This window comes from Pogona vitticeps, chromosome 5 (genome assembly GCF_051106095.1).
Source record: "Pogona vitticeps strain Pit_001003342236 chromosome 5, PviZW2.1, whole genome shotgun sequence".
NCBI lineage: Eukaryota > Metazoa > Chordata > Lepidosauria > Squamata > Agamidae > Pogona > Pogona vitticeps.
Genome location: NC_135787.1, coordinates 56551260 through 56570362, shown reverse-complemented (window position 1 = coordinate 56570362; position 19103 = coordinate 56551260). Strand labels below are relative to the sequence as shown.

At 38.8% G+C, this 19103-nt stretch overlaps 1 protein-coding gene across 4 annotated transcripts in view; it reads right to left on the bottom strand.

The window, feature by feature from the left end:
* Positions 1 to 19103, bottom strand: part of WDR17 (WD repeat domain 17) — an 88360-nt gene that overhangs the window by 59663 nt on the left and 9594 nt on the right. For 3 of the 4 annotated variants that reach the window (XR_013545481.1, XM_073001436.2, XM_073001437.2), the window contains exons 1-4: positions 11843 to 12576; positions 4409 to 4537; positions 3543 to 3726; positions 1992 to 2222 (exon numbers count right to left, since the gene is read on the bottom strand). Coding sequence is in view for 3 of the 4 variants with exons in the window: in XM_073001436.2 (XP_072857537.2) it covers positions 1992 to 2222; positions 3543 to 3726; positions 4409 to 4537; positions 11843 to 11908 (610 nt within the window). In the remaining variant the exon portion in view is untranslated. Of the gene's footprint in view, positions 1 to 1991; positions 2223 to 3542; positions 3727 to 4408; positions 4538 to 11842; positions 12577 to 19103 lie in introns of those variants that run through there. The other variant, XM_020803241.3, reaches the window with a different exon arrangement.

Sequence of the window (19103 nt, the reverse complement as noted above, 5' to 3'; positions counted from 1 at the left end):
AACAAGTGAATGTGCAATATCAAGTTGCCAAGAGAAGTTCTGCAGAGTTTAGGACTTGAAAATGAATAGCATCTTTCAAGTTGAAATTACAGTACAAATTTCTATCTTTCAAACTTTCCTTTCTTCTAGGATGTATCTGTTACATTACTACGTGCAGCTAAAGAACCCTTATTAGTTGAAAGTAAAGTGTATGTACTACAGAAAATGCTAAAATAATTCTAATTACAAGACACTATTACATTGTACTAATTACTCAGTAATGAATCAGCCTTAAAATACAGCAGTGAAGGTACTCAGTAATTTTTGAAAGGCCAAAACAGCACTTTGTATTGCTGGGATTAAAGGCAGGAATAACATTCATTATAATTTCATTTTAATGCCTTGTTAAAAGTTAAGCATTTAAATCAGATTCTGTACCAACAAATGCAATTCCTCCACAATTTTTTTTTTTACCAAGGAAATAGCTGTGTTAAATCCTTACAGAAAACAACAAAATTTTCTAGCACCTTTAAGACAAAATAACTTTATTTGGCACAAGATTTTCTACATCTTATTTAATTTTGTCCCATACACATAACTAGAAATTATATGCATATAAGCCTATGGCTTGTGTACTGTGCTTCATGAATCTAAAGAAATGGGTTGCATCCATGAAGGTTCATGTTAACTCTTAAATGTACAAGACTCTTTGATAATTCAATAATTCTGCTGTAGATATAACATGATCTTTTTTCTGCAAGCATGTTGTCCATTCTTTCTGTGAACTCTTTAAATTTGTGGTTGTCCATAATTTGCAGAAATTTGCTTCATACATGGGAAATTTAATAACCTACATGTAGAATTCTACTTTCCCAAAGTTCCCTACATAGTAGCTACTTTCACAGTGACATTTGTAATTGTAGATTGCATGTTGAAGTGTAAATTGTCACAGTTCGGAACTGTCAACACTGAAGAACACAAAAATAAATCACAAGCACATCAGCATTCAACAAACAAACCCAAATCAAAAGGATCTGCCCTTCACAAAGAATCACGCAGAAATCTGAAGTAGTTTCTATACCAAAACTAATGTGTTCTTTCAGATACCAGTTCCACTCTTCTAAGCACATCAGTAGAAGTTGTATGGCAAACTTTGTAGCTGCACGCAAATTGCAGCAAAAACAATTACCACTTTTTTGCTATTACTAGCATCTCTCAAAAGTGTCTCCACGCTGAAAAGCTACGTGTTGTGCTTATAAGCTGCCCAAATTGTAATATTCTGTAGTCATCTCTTCCTTCCATGTGGGAATCTAATACCAAGAGGCCATATAAAAAGGAACGGCACATTCTTTAGTCACTGATTTTTATCACAATTTTCCACATTTTAATTGTTAGGTTGTCCTTTATAGAGAACAATACAGTGAGGTCTCGACTTACGAACGGCTCGACATACGAACGTTTCGACTTACAAACCGCTCTCATAGGAAATATGGACTCGACTTACGAACTTAGATTTGAGTTACGAACTCTTTTTTTTCCTTTTTTTTAAAGCTAAGTCATCTTAGGTTAAAAGGAAAAAAGGAAAAAATATCCCCCTCTAGTGACAGAAGGCGGAATAGCAGCTTCCCATTAGTTTCTATGGACGAAAAGAGCAGATACGGATTAAATGGTTTTCAATGCATTCCTATGGGAAATGCAGATTCAACTTAAGAACTTTTCAACCTGAGAACTGCCTTCCAATACGGATTAAGTTCGTAAGTCGAGACCCCACTGTATTGAAGGAACATTTGTTATAAATAAACTATAATATTAATGAAGAAATGACATTACAATACAGACTTCCTAAACTGAAATTTTCCTCTGTGCTGTACAAAGTTGAGATTATCACTCCTTCAATGAATAAAACACAAGAAAATATTATTCTTACCATTCTGTTTTCTCAAACTAACAAGTTTTCTTCATTGCAATCAAAAAAGCACTCAATCTCTTTGTCTTACAATACATGTTCTTACCTGGCTGAAAAATAGAAAGACTTCCATCAGTATGTCCAAAAACAACTTTCCCCTTCTTCTTGGGATGCCATCTAAACAGACAGATGTCTGACAAAAAATTGTGGGCATCTTTATGTATAGTTACACCGCTATCTGGTCCTGAAATTGTCCATATATATAATGGACCTCTATTAGAGACAAATGCAACCGCATCACCTGCATTCCAACACCAACTAAGAGATGCAGGAACACCTGAAACATAAACATCAAGGAATATGAAAATATTTGCTATGTTATCTCTGGTTATGGAATGTTAAAATTAATTTAAAAAAGAGTTTGATCACTGTTCGCTTCCCAGTGTACATAGTCAAACTTCACATGAAAAACACGAAGAGAATATGTGCTTATTCCAATGTAATTTGCCCTCCAAGGAAAAAAATTCTGTAAACACCCATGGAAATAATTTCACTAGAATGAAAAGGCCATATGAATTTGAGAAAAGTACTGCTACTCGGACTAAACAAAGGTATTGTCAAATCCATTTAAAACCATATATTCATAAAAACCACTCTAAAGTGAATGAAAAATGCTACAGTGTCATTGGTTACAAGTATACTCATAAATGCACTTTCATGTAGCTGAAACTGAAATACAGGTGTACAACATATGTTTTCTACACAGTAATTCAGGATTGAAGATTACCTGGCCTTCCAGATGTTGTTGAATATCAACTCCCATGTGACCTAGCCAATGATGAGGGACAATGGGACTAGATGTCTAACATTATAAAGAGAGAGCCAAATGTCTCATCTCTCTGCTGTAATTCCCAGCTGTGGCCAACCAGTTGCATGCGTCATACCAAACCACATCTCATGCCTCTATACACTGTCTCATTTATTTCAATAGGAAAAAAGATCTTCATGGAGAAAAGGAAGAAATCACGTGGATCAGCTTCCTCTTGAGAAAGAGTAGGGAAGCCACTGTGATCAAAGGACATTAACACACCCTCTGTGCTAGAAAAAAATATACTGAAATGTTAATTGATGTGTGGCATCAGTTATAACCATGCACTTTTACATTTAACTCAAGAAAAAAATCAGAAGAAAAATCTGTAATGTCACATTCCTCTCTGGAAAACCCATCAGACTGGTTTTGTTTTGTGTTATTCCAGCAAAATAATACTAACAGTAGCCAGGGCAAAAAAAAACCCTTAGTAACAACTAGTATTTTAAAACATTATTTCAACATGGGGTTGTATCTAAAGGGGTTATTCTTTTCATGGAAGAATTCCCTTCAATCAAGCAAAACAGAGGTTCCAGTGAACAGGAAGATTTTAAAGTATTCTTCCCACCACCCCTGGAATAATACTATTCTGCTGTTTCCCCAGTCTTCTGGACCAAATTTGGACAGGGAACTAAAGATGGAATTATAAAAAATCCGCCAATTTATTTGTGGGAGTCTCAACCAGGTTCTTTAATGAAAAGAAAAGCACATATAGATTTATCCTATAATGAATTACAAATGATTTTATCTTGCAGTAGATTAGCGTTAAAACTTGGCTTTCTCACATACCTTTTGTACCATCAAGTTTTGCAGCAACTTTTTGTTCAGCCACATTCCAAATTATTACCAAGTTATCTGCACTTGCACTTGCAAATAGGTCATCATTATGGGGACACCAGGAAATAGCTGTGATTGTCTTCTTGTGTTCAGACATAATTGCCCACAGCTTGAATTCATTGTATTGATGATCCAACTACAAAGCAATTTATTTCATTTCACTAAATTCTTAAACATTTTATATTCAGTTTGCAGTTTTAGCAAATTACTTAAAGCAAATACTTAGCTTGCATTTTAACCAATAATGAAGTTCAAGAACTACTAAATAAGATTATAAAGTTAATTTCAGTAAATTCATAGAAAGGAAATTTCCCATCCTCCAAGGATTTATTCATGTGTCTAATTGCATGTGGAATTTGACATAAGAATAGTTTAAAGAGCAGTCCAATAGAGAGTGTGATGTGTATGGAGACAATATCTTTTCTTTAAACTTCATTAGCACCAAACTACAAAAGAATTGCAAGAACAATCTTGGTATTCTAAAGTTAGGTAGGGAATGCATGAGTATAAAACTAAAAGAAAAATGGGATTGGAATAATACATACAAAGCCTCTGTGGATGCACATCTGATTCAATATGCAAAACCCATGTCATTGCTCAAAAAGGTCAACTGAAATTGATTGGATTCCTTGTTGAAGTGGTACATGTATACATTTCTACCTGGACCTGTTGGCTTCATAGAACACCTGCATTGCAACAGGTCATCTGAGCTGTCTGCATTAGTTACCAATTTTAAGATACAAAACAGCTTTCACAAATGCTAGTATGTAATCAAGAAAATATAAGTACTGAAAGCAAAGTCTAAACGTTTTTCTTACTTGATATATGTAAATAGCAAGAGTCGCACAATAGGCAAATCTATCCCTGCTAGCAGCACACACATCTTTATTCCACGGCTGACATCCTGCGGCTAATAGGCCTACTTGCTTCACCTGTGCCATTTTTGTCTGTAAGATAAACAGAAAAATATAAAATTATGTTGCCTTTATATACCCACTGTACAGTGGGGTCTTGACTTAAGAACGGCTTGAGTTAAGAACATTTTGACTTAAGAACCACTCTCATAGGAAAATATTGACTTGACTTACATACTTAGATTTGAGTTAAGAACTGAAAAAAAACCACGTGGGAGGCAGGGAAACTGCAAAATTTGAACTTTCAGTTAACTGTTGGCCAGTGAAAAGGGTGCCTGTCTGCTTCCTCACTCCTCCCAGCGTTTAGAGAGTGGATTGGGAGTCTTCAGACTGCCTGGTACTGCCTGGACTGTATTTTCCCTGCCTTCCCTGAACCTTTCTTGACCTAAGAAAAAAAGAACAAAATATCCCCCTCTAGTGGTCGAAGGCAGAATAGCAGCTTCCCATTAGTTTCTATGGACGGAAAACAGCAGATACGGATCAAATGGTTTTCAATGCATTCCTATGGGAAATGCAGATTTGACCTGAGAACTTTTTGACTTGAGAACCGCCTTCCAATACGGATTAAGTTCTCAAGTCAAGACCCCACTGTACTTGGAAAAAGCTACAATGAAGCCAGTGTGACTGAAAGAGGAAGACCAAATGCAAGATGGATTGGGTTTACAGGAGTTGAGCACAGTTGTTGAGGAGAGAACATTTTGCAGACTGCTCATTGATAGTGTCACCGTAAGTTGGAGGCCAAGTGACAGCACACAGCAACAATAACACTACCACCACATAGGTTTGTGCAGCAGATGAGAAGAACAGATTTTTCATTCAATACTTTGATGGAAATCAATTTTCCCCTAGGAAAGCATATGTGCAAAACAAGCAGATATTCTCTAAATAATCTTGCAAAAATAACTGTGATTTTATTCCTTCTAAGCATTGAGTTTTTGGTCCTGGAAAAAGCAGTAAGTTAGAGACAGCTCATGGAAGAATGTTCATTCCACATGTGCAGTCTGCCAATGACAGGTCCTATACAGGCCATGCTCAATGCCAGGAATGACTGCTTTTTGAACCTAGGATACTTGGTTTGATTTTCTGATAACGTCATTCAAACAAATTTCAAAGAAACAGCTGTGTTAGTCTGTGACAGTTTATAGACATATAGACCCATCTGATATTATCTTTTGGGGATCAAAATCTACGTTTTTAGACACCAACATTCATTAAAGCAACCCTATTTTTATTATTCTCTTCACTTCCTTCTAAATTGTAGTAGAAATGAAGAAAGCATCAATACACATACACATAGTCATGGCTTGAAAAATCCAATTCATCTGTGACGAGTGAAAAAACGCTGCTTGACAAGCCATAGCTCTCTCCCTCCCTCCTTACCCTCAGTCCCTCCCTCCCTCTCTCTGATCCTGCAGTCCTCCCCTCCCCCTTCCCATTGCAAAAGGAAAAACAGTCCTCTTCTCACAAGAAGAGAGTTCGAGTGGCACATAGATAAACAGCTCTGCAGGAGAATGTAGAGTAATCCCATGCTGGAGAATATGGCGATTCCCTACTCCCATTTTCAACTGAACGACCTCACTCCTTACGAGGCCGGGCACTTTTGCTTTCAGTTTTATTTTTGCTGGAGACATTCAAAGGAAAGGCATTCAAAATACAAGCTTCATGACCCCACAGGCACGCAGGTAATAAAGCAATCCAAGTCTGAGAGTATATTTATTTTGTGTTGTACGCATTGTTATGTAGAAAGTGCCTAGTTTAAATTTAAATTTAAGTTTAAACATAAATTGCAAGGCTATAGTCTGGTCGTACTGACTGGTGAAATTTTTGACTGATTGGTGAGACATTCTAAAATTTTTCAAGTCCTACACATAGTAGAAATGTGGATCTAATTAATGGTAATGTGTACTCTGCAGAAATAATCTTCTTAATTTGTCTGGCTGTTTGTAATTAAAAGAAACTGCACCAGTTTTTCCACACAGAGGAACGGTAGGCAATTTGTACTCCTCTAACTCCATCTGTCCTCTCTAGCATAGCTAACAATGAAGGATGATGGGAGTTGCAATCCAATAATATTAGGACAGCCGTAAGTTGCCCACACTGCCTTAAAGCCCACACTTTCTTCATTCCTGTCTGTGGCATGTTGCAGGAGCAGTCAATGCTCTCATTCTATAATTATGGACAGGACAGGCAACCTACCAGATGCAAAAATGATGTTCTGTTCACAAGTGTATACATTTCTCAAGTCAGTTGTGAAACTGAGAGAAAGTCATTAGGAACAGTCAGCCATACCTGTCTTCAGCCCAGTCTGCCACTATAAACATATTCAAAACAATACTGTCTCAGCAACAGTGGAACTGTTTTGTTATCTGGATCTGGACAGCTGCAAAGTTAAACCCATCTGTGAAGAGTTTTATCATTCATGGCACAGGTTACTAATATGAAATGAAAGTCATTAGGCAGTGTAATATATCTCACTATCTGCTTCTGCAAACATAACAGATAATTCTAATAATAAAACACAATATGAACACAAAGCACACTAAGCCAAATTTCAGCCAAAATAATGAAACTAAAGCAAATCAAGTTTATTTTTTGTTTTCACAGAAGACAGATAATGAGATGGGGAAGGAAATGGAAGCAGAACAAAGCAAGGTTGTGGAGATAGCCTTGAGAGGTTCTTTGCAGTCAGCTATTTTCCCTAGTCAAAAAACTACCTCTAGGGACCTTGGGGGGGGGGGAAGTAAGCTCTTGATGCAACACAAAATGACTGTTTCAAGCTACTACATCCAAAGTCAAAATAGTCATGACATTTTTCAACCTGTGGTAGGAGAGGAGTAAGGATAATAAAAAGTCTCAAAGCCCGACTTACATCTGCACTACCTTGCAGATTTCTGGCATGTAAGAACCAGGAACATGTGTATATGTAAAGGTATAGGTTCACTCAGAAGTATATTCTGGCCTGTTTAACAAGGCTTACTCTTACACAAAGATACATTTACCCGTATTTTTCGCTCCATAAGACGCACCTCTCCATAAGATGCACCAAATTTTTAGGCAAAGAAAACAGGAAAAAATAATCTGGGAATGTCGCTCCATAAGATGCATACACTTTTCCCCCAATGTTTTTTGGGAAAAAAGTGTGTCTTATGGTGCGAAAAATACGGTAATCTAGGAGCAAGCTTCACTGAACTTTATGAGCAGATAGGAGTGCAATTGGAATCTATCTGAGATCTGCAGAATGTTCATTTCTCAAGTTACTGTATTTATGAATCTATCACCAACTATGGACATTTAATTTAATGCAGATGAACACCTCTTGCCCTGCAGCTACTAGAAAATTCTAGTCATTTGAAACCTGCTCCTGTGTATGTCTGTTCATAAATAAAACCTACTTTTGGGCGGGGCTTTGTTGCGGTGCTGCCAGCAACTCCAGAGAGGAGCTCTCTGGAAAAAACTGGAACCCTCCGGTCCGGGATCCCCCTTTTGAAATGGGGATCAAAGGAGAGTCTAGAAGAAGTCTCTCTGAAGCAGATGGTGAGCAGCAGGAGAAGAAAGGGAGGCAGACCCGGACTTTTTTCTTCTGAAGAAATCACCGTGCACGGACTGGAGCGGGCACCATTTTTTGGCACTGAGCCACGAGGAACCCTTTACCGGGGGAGAGGAGAGCAATCAATATAAACTAATAATATATAACAAGTAAGTAAGCCGAAGCCTCTGATTTATGAAACAGCCTCATTAAGCTGAAATAAGAATGAAAATATTTGGCTGAAAGAATAAATGCAGCGGCGGGTTTATCTTATCAGTCTGACTCAAAAGCGAAACTAAGCTTCTCCAAGTGAACTTTTAAAATACCAGGCTGATTCTAAAGCCGAGAGTCTGAGATGGAAAAATAAATCTTATGTTTCTGGAAAAGAATCCCAGACAGCAACACCGTCTGACTGGATTTAAGAGACTTCGGTGGATGCAGTGTGGCTGGGATACGTTACTCTTTGCCTTCTCTGGACTTTGGGAACTATAAATAATAGAATCTGGTGGTTTTCGGGAGAAGGAGCTGACGTGGCCGACTGGACTAAGGAGCATTAAGGGGTTAATGAAGATCACAAGACAAGCTCCAAGGACAATCTACTGGACAGTTTGAGACTTTACGATTGTTGTTTTGTTTGCCGGACTGCAGACCACGTGTGTCTAATAACAGAAGCTTGCTGAACCCAGGAGAAGAAGAAATAACTGCGTCACGGTTCTATTTGATATTGTATTTGCTGGGCTAAAAGTTGATTTTTATATTACAATATTTGGATAAAGATTGGAGGGAGATCTAAGGGGAGGATTATGATGAGGGGTTTGAATTGTTGATAAAATTGTGGAAACTGTGGAAGGATTTCTAGGGGGTGATTATTGTGGTATTTATACAAACCCCAAAGCCTGAGATGGACCCCAAAAATTCAAAAGAACAAATGGAGACTTGGTCTGTTCAATCCCAAAGTTCTGGAATAGTGGTGCAAGAAATAGAAAAGGAATGGCAGATTAATATACAAAGGCTAATATTAACAGGGTTCCAGCGAGTGAATGCAGGTCTTAGCAAAATAGAAGATTTGATGAAAGGGACGAAAGAGGGGACAGTAGATGCCAAACAAAACTTAAATGAAGTTGTACAAACTTTAGAATCATCTGTATTAGATATGACACCAGGTAATATGAATGCAGTAGAGAGTTATCCAGTGACCCATGCAGCTTCCAAAATTAAAAAGCATTATGACAAAAATCTTAAGGAGGCAGAGATACTGAAACCAGACAATCTTATGGTGAAAATATGGGAAGTGGAAAAAATGGATATTCTGTCAGATGGGCTGAAAGACTGTTCAATTCAAAAAGAAAATGAACGATGGGGTGTATTGTACAAATGGCAGCAGCTACCAGACAATGTTGGAATAACATAGAATAAAATTAAAATTAAATGATAAGATAAAAGCAGGAGGGTAATCAAACTGTGAAAAAGCAAAAAGTTGATATGTATTAGTAATATGAATTGATTGGATGATGTTATACTTTATGCTCTCCTATCCCCCAAAACCATTTTCCCTTCTCTATCCCCTCTTTCTTTTTGTACCCTTTATCCCTGTTCCTAAATAAATATATAAAAAAGGAAAAAAAAACATAAATAAAACCTACTTTTTGTAATAGCTCATTCAAAGAGGATTGCATAGGACCCCAATCCTTATATTCAAGCAAATGACCTTTTTTGTAGGAGTGTCAAATACATTTTTAAACATTTACAATTGTTTGTCTGAACAGTCATTTGAGTGTAATTATACTGCAACTGTCCTCTAGTTTGTCCTTTGACATGTGTGGATAAAACACAATTCAGTGGTCCCCATCATCATTGGGGCTTTGGGAACAGTATCAAAATTTTTTACACAGTATTACAAGCAGTTGCAGATTTGAAATAACATAATCAGAGCTACAAAAACCCAGCAATATTAGGAATAGCATATATACTACACTGATATTTAACGGATGCTTAGATTTTCTGTTAAAACTTGTATCTGTTATATAATACCAATGTTTTTGTAATTCTGATTGACCACGCCTGGTATTTTTTAACAACAACAACAACAACAACAACAACAACAACAACAACAACAACAACAACAACAACAACAACAACAACAACAACAACAACAACAACAACAACAACAACAACAACAACAATATTTCCAAGCTTGGTGGCTGTCATGAGACCAAAAACTAGATAATCAGAAAAGGTGACAGAATAGAGACCTCAAGACCTTGTAGAAAAAATACAATATAGAATTCAAAGGGACCCTTTAAACCTACAAACTGAAGTCTACCATGTCTTGCAAAGCAACAACACACAGAAAGTTGAATCAGACGTAATAGAATATAGTCCCCATGTTTTTTGCATCATCCCAAGCAGCGGGGAATAGAAAATGAAAGAAAATCAGCCATGGAAAAGTAAATTGACTGCAAACATAGGATGGTCTTTCACCTTTCTGCCTATTTCTTCAACCAACTATACGTATAATCTTGCTGGAGTTAATGAGGTCTGGTCTTCCAAGTGTCCAGATGGGAAATAGCCAAAGAATGTGGGTATACTGCCTTGAGTTCAACATATAAGGGACACAAAAGATATAGCCCATCTCTAATTGCTGAAGGATTAATAAGAATTCTCGAAGATGATACATTAAATGGAGAAGTTATGAAGATTACAAACAAACAAGGGATTCAGTTTCATGAGTATAATTCCCTACCATTTCAATCAAAGCAGCAGTAAACCCTGTTATGTGACTGTCTTGAAAAGAAATGTTATTTGCTTCCATAAACTATATTGGATCAAGTTGTAATCAGCAAGAAAATGTTACTTAATACTGAAAATTCATGTGATATGTCAGTATCCCATATGTGAAGTACTAGCTATATTGCAAAATTGATTTTATATATATTTGAAATGTAATATTGTTAGTTATTTTTATATCATATGACATTTCAGATTTATGAATATTTGAATACTACCCAATTTTATTTGTGACCTATATGTTTTTGGTTTTATTGTTTTTAAATTTGTAAACCTCCCAGAGTAGACCTTGGGTCTAGATGGGTGGAATAGAAATCTAATAAATAAAATAAATAAATAATAAAGATATACTAAACAATAAATATTGCTGATGCAATTCTTCTTAATCTTTTAAATTATACCTGCAGTCTTTCAAGCTTGTACTTTTTTCTTTTTGTTCTGCTTCTTTGGGACTGTGGTGTCAATGAAAAATGCACAAGATATGAAATGCAGATCACACTAACAAAACGATGCAGTTGTGGGGGAAGGTACTACATGCAATTCACAAGCATTCATTCTTCTGTGCATCAAAATCCAAACATTCAAAAATAGCAGAGAGACCACTTCTTATCCTGTGTCTTAAACATATACAGTATAGACAATTATAATACCTGTTTATTTCCTGAAGCATAGGTTTGAACAATCTCTTTTAAATGCTTCCCCCCAAAGAGGTGCTGTATAAAGATTGCCATAGCAACCCAATGTCTTACCCTAAAATACTGTTAAAGCTTACACCAGCCTTCAAAAGACACAGTATAAAGGGCTATAATGGTGGACCAATAATCTATTAAAACTGATTTAATATCTATTTTAACTGCAAAACATTGTATTTAAAAGAATAATCCAGGTGTTGTCTCTCCAACAGATATTTCCGATCAAAGCAATGTACTGAAATGCAAATTACACACGGTACTAGAAACACTCATAAACAGAAGGAAGATGCAGTGACGAAGCAGTTATTTTTGTAAAACTGAAAGGAGTCTTACTCTTTGTTGTCCTTCATACCAATCATCTTCATCAAACCAATACGAAATACAGGACATCCAAGCCATAAAGTAAAATGATGAATTAATAACTAAGCACCTAAATAATGTTAAGGCAATATGTATTCTGTTTGAAAATTTACTGAGACTACACAGAGATGAGCCCTAGACAGTGTGAAATCAGCTGCTCTATAACAGCAAGTCTTAAGGCTATGAATATTAAACAGAAAATATTTTTAGAAGACATGTATATTGTTAAGATCTAGATATGTTATTCAAACTAGAAAATGGGAAGCAAAATAGTGACAAAATCCCTGGTATATTACCCACTCTTAAGTTTATTAGTGTTTCAGACTATGTAAGACAATATAGAACTTTATCCCTTTGCCTTCAAAGGTATTTACTATCACGTGACTAAATAGGCATAGTACTACATCTTAAGCACTTTATTTATTTATTTATTTAAAATACGTTTATCCCACCTTTCTTCTTAAAAAGAACTCAAGGCGGCTTACATCATTAAAAAGACATTATGAAGAAGCTAAAAAACAGTAGGCATTCTATTAAAAAAGAATTAAACAAGTATTACATAAAAACAGTAACAAAATCAATACTAAAACATATTTAAAACAACAGAGCACAACCGTTCATTTAAAAACCCCTCTCAGTCCATCAGTTAGTAAGGGAAAGCTTGCCTAAACAGAAAGGTCTTTGCCTGCTCACAGAAGGATAGTAATGATGGGATTAGCCTAGCTTCCTGTGGGAGCAGCAACAGAGAAGCTCCTCTCCTGTGTCCCCACCAAGTGCACCTGTGAGGGTGGTGGGACCAACAGAGAGACAATCCCTGATGATCTTAAAACCCAGTCAGGCTCATAGAGTCGATTAGGGCTTTATAGGTTAAGGCCAGCACTTTGAATAGTGCTCGGAAATGGATCAGCAGCCAGTGAAGTTGCTGTAACGGGGGAGGGGGGTCACATGATCTCTGTAACCTGCCCCAGCCAGCAGACTGGCTTTTGCATTTTGGACCCTCTGGATTTTCCCAAAATTTTCCAAAGGCAGTCCCATGCACAGCGTGTTACAGTAATCCAGGCAAAATGTAACTAAGGCATGTGTCACCATGGCCAGATCAGCCCTCTCAAGAAACAAGTGCCGCTGGTGCACATGAAAGGATAAATTGATTAAAGTTAATCCCATTGAATACGAGGTGGCAGGCCTTCGGACAAATTTTATTCATCAGTCAACCGACTGACCAATCATTTTAAATATTTATAGCCTGTCTTATATCACAGGATTCCAAAGCAGGTTACAAAGCTATATGAAACAACTTTAAATTATAAGATATTTAAAACAATCTAAAATCCAACCACAGAAAATTCAAACATTAAATACATTGCACTAAAACCTATGCAGGTCATAACCTTCAGTCCTTAAAAGCTCTAATAAATAGGTATATCTTGACTTGGCACCAAAATGATGCCACCTTATGATTCAATAGCTTGTAGAACCACCTTTAGTGGCAAAAACTTTAAATAGTCATTTTCTGTATAGCTTTATCATTCTCTCACATCGCTGTAGAATTTTGGCCCACTCTTCTTTACAGTGTTTCAGTTCATTGAGGTTTGTGGGCATTTGTTTATGCACAGCTCTCTCAAGGTCCCACCACAGCATTTCAATCAGGTTGAGGTCTGGACTTTGACTGGGCCATTGGAACACCATGATTCTTTTCCTTCAGGCATTTTGTTGTAGATTTGCTGGTGTGCTTAAGATCACTGGCCTATTGCATGACCCAATTTCGGCCAAGCTTCAGCTGTCAGACAGATGGCCTCACATTTGAATCTAGAATACAGTACTTTGGTATACAGAGGATTTCATGGTCAACTCAATGACTGCAAGATACCCAGGTCCTGTGGCTGCAAAACATGCCCAAATCATCACCCCTCCACCGCCATGCTTGATAGTTGGTATGAAGCGTTTGTGCTGATATGCTGTGTTTAGTTTTCGCCATACATGACATTGTGCATTATGGCCAAACATCATCCATCCAAAGAATATTGTTCCAGAAGTCTTGTGGATTGTCCAGATGCAACTTTGCAAACTTAAGCTGAGCTGCCATTTTCTTTTTAAGAAGCAGCTTTCTCCTGGCAACCCTTCCACACCAACCATACTTGTTCAGTCTTTTTCTAATTGTACTGCCATGAACTTTAACATTTAACTTGCTAACTGAGGCCTGTAGAATCTGAGATGCACTGTATTTTTCCATGCATAAGATGATACTTTTATTTAAAATCTTTAGATTAAAAATTGAGGGTCATCTTTTACACGGAAGGGGGAAGGGATCACAGGGCTGCAGGATCACAGCCCTTTCATCCTGCAGCCATTTCATGGCTGCTTTCCCCCTGCACTCCATAAGCCCTACGGGGCTTTGGAAGTGGAGGGGATAAAGCAGCGATGAAAGGGCTGCAGGATCACAGCCCTTTGATCCTGCAGCCCTTTCATCACTGCTTGCCCCCTCCACTTCCGCAGCCCTTAGATCCTGCTTTGTGGGGCTTAGGAAGTGGAGGGAGAAAGCAGCAATAAAATTTTCTTATTTGGGGTTGGAAAAGTAGGGGTTGTCTTATACACCGGGACATCTTATACATGGAAAAATACGATAATTTTCAGGTTTTTGCAATTTCTCTGATCATTGCACTGTCTGACCTTGGGCTGAATTTGCATGGACATCTACTCATGGCAAGATATTCTATATCTTGAATATTTTCTACTTGTGAATAAACTTCCTCACTGTAGACTGATGGGCTTAAATTTGTTTGAAAATAGCCTTATAAACTGTAGATTGATGGGCAGCAACAATTGCTTCTCTACGATCACTGCTGATGTGTTTTCTCCTTGGCATTGTGTTAATACACACCTGAATGCTCCAGACCAGCAAACTGCTAGAACTTTGGCATTTATAGAGGTGGTCACACTTGCTGATGATCAATTATTCAAGGGCATTTGGTTAGCAGTACTTGGCTACTACTTAGCCTCTTAATTCCTATGGAAGCAATAAGGATTACTTAGTTTTTCACATATGGCTTCTCCATTTTGACTTTATTTTTGTAAAATAAATCATGACACGGTGTAATATGTCATGTCTTGTTGTTCATCTGAGGTAGTATTTACCTAATTTTCAGACCTACTAAGGACTAGAAGATTTTATTAGGTCCTGATACATAAAACCATATACAGTGATGCCCCGCATAGCGAGGTTAATCCATTCCGGATTAACCTTCGCTATGGGGAAACATCGCTAAACGGAACGGGGAAACCCATTCATTTAATGCGTTCCTAATAGGCCCAAAACTCACAGTTCTGAGATGTTCCCCCGTGTTCCGGCAGCCATTTTGGGTGTTCCGGTGGCCATTTTGGGTGTTCCGGTGGCCATTTTGGGTGTTCCGGCGGCCATTTTGGAACCGCCGAACAGCTGTTCCCCAACGCAATGTGATAAAACATCGGTATGCGATTGCATTAGCGATCGCAAAATCCGCATCGCTATGTGGATTCATCATTAAACGGTGCGCTCGTTATGCGAGGCACCACTGTAATTCAAAGAGGGTGTACTTTCCTTTTAACATGACTATAGCTGCTGCATACTGGACCTGCTGCAACTTATATGACATCTTCAAGGATAGCTCCACATACAGTGCATTGCAGTAGTCCAACCAGGAAGTTCCCAGGACATGGACTAGTAAGGCCAGGTTATCCCTGTCCAGGAACGGTCATAACTGTAACCTACTGTAAGCCACCCAGCATAGTGGCACGACCACTTTATGGGTATGAGTGGATACTTATAGTGACAACAGAAACTACCACCAGGTCCTGTTATTGAGGGAAGAGAGAAAAGAGAGAGAGACACTAAGGACAGAAAGAGAAAGTAAGGAGAGGGAGTTAAGAAACAAACAGAACCAGTGGGAAGTGAGTATATTCCCCCTGCAAATGATTCCTGTATTAGAGACCATCTCTACCCCGTTCAGGTTTGTGAGATAAAATACTTGTGTGAGGGTCAGATAGCATCAGAAACAAAGTTCTAAACGTTAGAAGACAAGTTGAATTAACAAGATGTAAATACTATTCTGAATGAAGAACTGATGGAAATAGTTGTTAATGAGTTACAGTTATCATTAATAAAACAAACTGAGTTAAAACCTAATCTAGCACCTGATCTTTCTGTGGAAGGGGTGAAAGAAGTAGAGGTGGAAGGTCTCAAAGAAGCTCACAATTAAGTCTGCAGTCATTTTAACAGGTCCTCCACCACTGCAGTGTAGGTGTGCTGCCATCAAACCACACTTCACAAGGAAATGATCAGACCATGACCATTGAGTTATAGACTCCTACACACACACACAAACAGACTTCCTTCATTCTTCCAGAGACAAAAACAGAGAGAATGACCTGCTACTTGTGTTGGTCTTACAATGTGTTAAGACTGTTCCATGGTAGCCATGAAATCCCAGATAGGATCTGTCAGGACAGCCTTGGCATGGATGTTGAAATTCCCCAGAACAACTGTCCTGGGGTTATCCAACATCAATCCCAAGATTCCCTTTACTATTTCAGGCAGGAAGACTGCTGGGCAGCAGGATGGGTGGTACACCAGCAGCAACCCTGTTCTGATCCAGCACAAGGTACAGGTCCTCAAAAATAATGCTAGGCTGGATAGGTTTCCATGTAAGAGAAATGGAATCCATATGAATGATGGCAACTCCTTCCTCTCTCTCCCCTGCCTGGCCATCCAGTCTAGGCTAATGCTGAATTGACTATGCAGAGGGGCAGAGACCCCTCTGTGTATTACTGAAACCCAACCAGATCTCAGTAATACACAACAAATCAGCCTTTTCATTCACAATCAAATAATGTATGGTGACTGTTTTATCATGGACTGGAATGTGGGCTGCAAGGACAATATGGACCTTGAAGGATGGGCAAAAGGACTAAAACCAGGGGTAGATTTCAAGCATCTGTTTTCCCATTCCCTCACCTGGCATGTCTGACCCCAACGCTATATCTTCCTCTGTCCAATATAACACAAATAGGAGCACTCAATTCCCTTCCTGTCTCCTGAGATTCCTCGAGGCACATATAATGGGTATAGGATCAGTGGCAAGTGTAAAGGTGTAGCAGTTAATATAATAGCATCCCCCAACTACAATTTCAAATTGTAAAACTGCATGGAAAGGTATATTTACCATATTTTTCCATTTATAAGATGTCCCGATGTATAAGACCCCCACTTTTCTAACTCCAAATTAGAAAATTTGATCACTGCTTTCCCCGCCACTTCCTAAGCCATGGGCTTAGCAAAAGTAGGGGGGGAAAGCAGGGATCAAAGAGCTGCAGGATTGCTTTGACCACTGCTTTCCCTGACACATCCTAAGCCCCACGGGGCTTAGCAAAAGGAGGGGGAAAGCAGTGGTCAAAGGGCTGCAGGATCACTTTGATCGCTGCTTCCCCCTCTGATTGCTAAGCTCTGTGGGGCTTAGGAAGTGGTGGGGAAAGCAGCAGTCAAAGTGATCCTGCAGCCCTTTGACCGCAGATTTCCCCTTCCTTTTGCTAAGCTCCATGGGACTCAGCAAGTGGAGGGAGAAAGCAGCAATCAAAGCGCAGCAAGATTGCTTTGATCCTTTCTCCCCTTCCACTTGTTTTTGTTATCTCCTCAGCTTACTTGCATGTATAAGATGACCCTCAGTTTTTAGTCTAAAGATTTTAGATGAAAGCATTGTCTTATACATGAAAAAATATATACAGGCAACTACGTTTTATACACGCAACTACATTTGGGCATTTCTCCCTTTGCAACCTCCAGACACTCAAGATGCTCATTTCTCATCCTGGGCATCACAAAATTCCTACCTTTTGACCCTGCCTCTTACACAGGGCTTCTGGAGGCACTCTTTAGCACAATTAATCCATACTCTAACTGTGGGTGATTCCACAGGACCTTGTCTTTAATCAAATCTGTGTTCCCATTCATTGCATCACATCTGCATACATGTCTCCTCAAAGTGGTGACCCAAACAGCAGATTCTGCCCTTTTCATCCTTAACCTAACAGAAAAGTGAAGGTCCTGGGGTGGGAGAAACAGCTGGTCCTAATAATCTGAGAAAGGCAAAGGTAAAGGGCAGCAGCAACCAGCATGGTCCCAATTCAGTGGGGAAGCAGCAACCTCAGAGAGGAAAACTAGGCAAACTGAAGAAACCTATCCAACTTCACTCCTGTTGACAAAGCAGCAAGCACCCACTGTAAGATTCAAAAGCAACAACCCATTTATCTTGCATATTGTCTCCTATGCTGACATTACAATCAGATTTCCACAGAAGTAAATCTCAAAAGGTACCAAGTGTGGTGTGGTGCATAGAGCAATGATTAGGACTCAAGATGCCTAGGTTTGAATTCCCGGTGAGCCATGGAAGCTCACTGGGGCTATGGAATGGGAAAAACCACTCCTTATATATCTCATTTCCCTTGAAAGCCCTAATAGGATTACTACAGTCAGTTCCAACTCCACAGCACATAAAAAATGAATCTCAAAACTGACCACACTGTTCCTAGAAAGACTACAATGTCAGGCATACTTACTCAGAAGTAAACCCCATTAATTCAGCCAACATTATTAGGTTGTAAATCTTGTGAGTAATATAGCGTACTCCTTCATGGATTGCTGCCTTGTCGTGGCGAAGGGGCTTGAGTAACTCAGAGAAACTATGGGCTATGCCGTGCAGGGACACCCAAGACGGACAGGACATAGTGGAGAGTTCCGACTAAACGCAATCCACCTGGAGTAGGAAATGGCAAGCCACTCCAGTATCTTTGCCAAGAACGCCCCATGATCAGAAACAAAAGGCTAAAAGATGTGACGCTGGAAGATGGGCCCCTCAGGTCGGAAGGCGTCCAACATGCTACTGAGGAAGAGCGGAGGACAACTACAAGTAGCTCCAGAGCTAATGAAGTGGTTGGGCCAAAGCCGAAAGGACGCTCAGCTGTGGACGTGCCTGGAAGTGAAAGGAAAATCCAATGCTGCAAAGAAAAATACTGCATAGGAACCTGGAATGTAAGATCTATGAACCTTGGGAAGCTGGAGGTGGTCAAACAGGAGATGGCAAGAATAAACATCGACATCCTGGGCATCAGTGAACTAAAATGGACAGGAATGGGCGAATTCAGCTCAGATGATTATCATATCTACTATTGTGGGCAAGAATCCCGTAGAAGAAATGGAGTAGCCCTC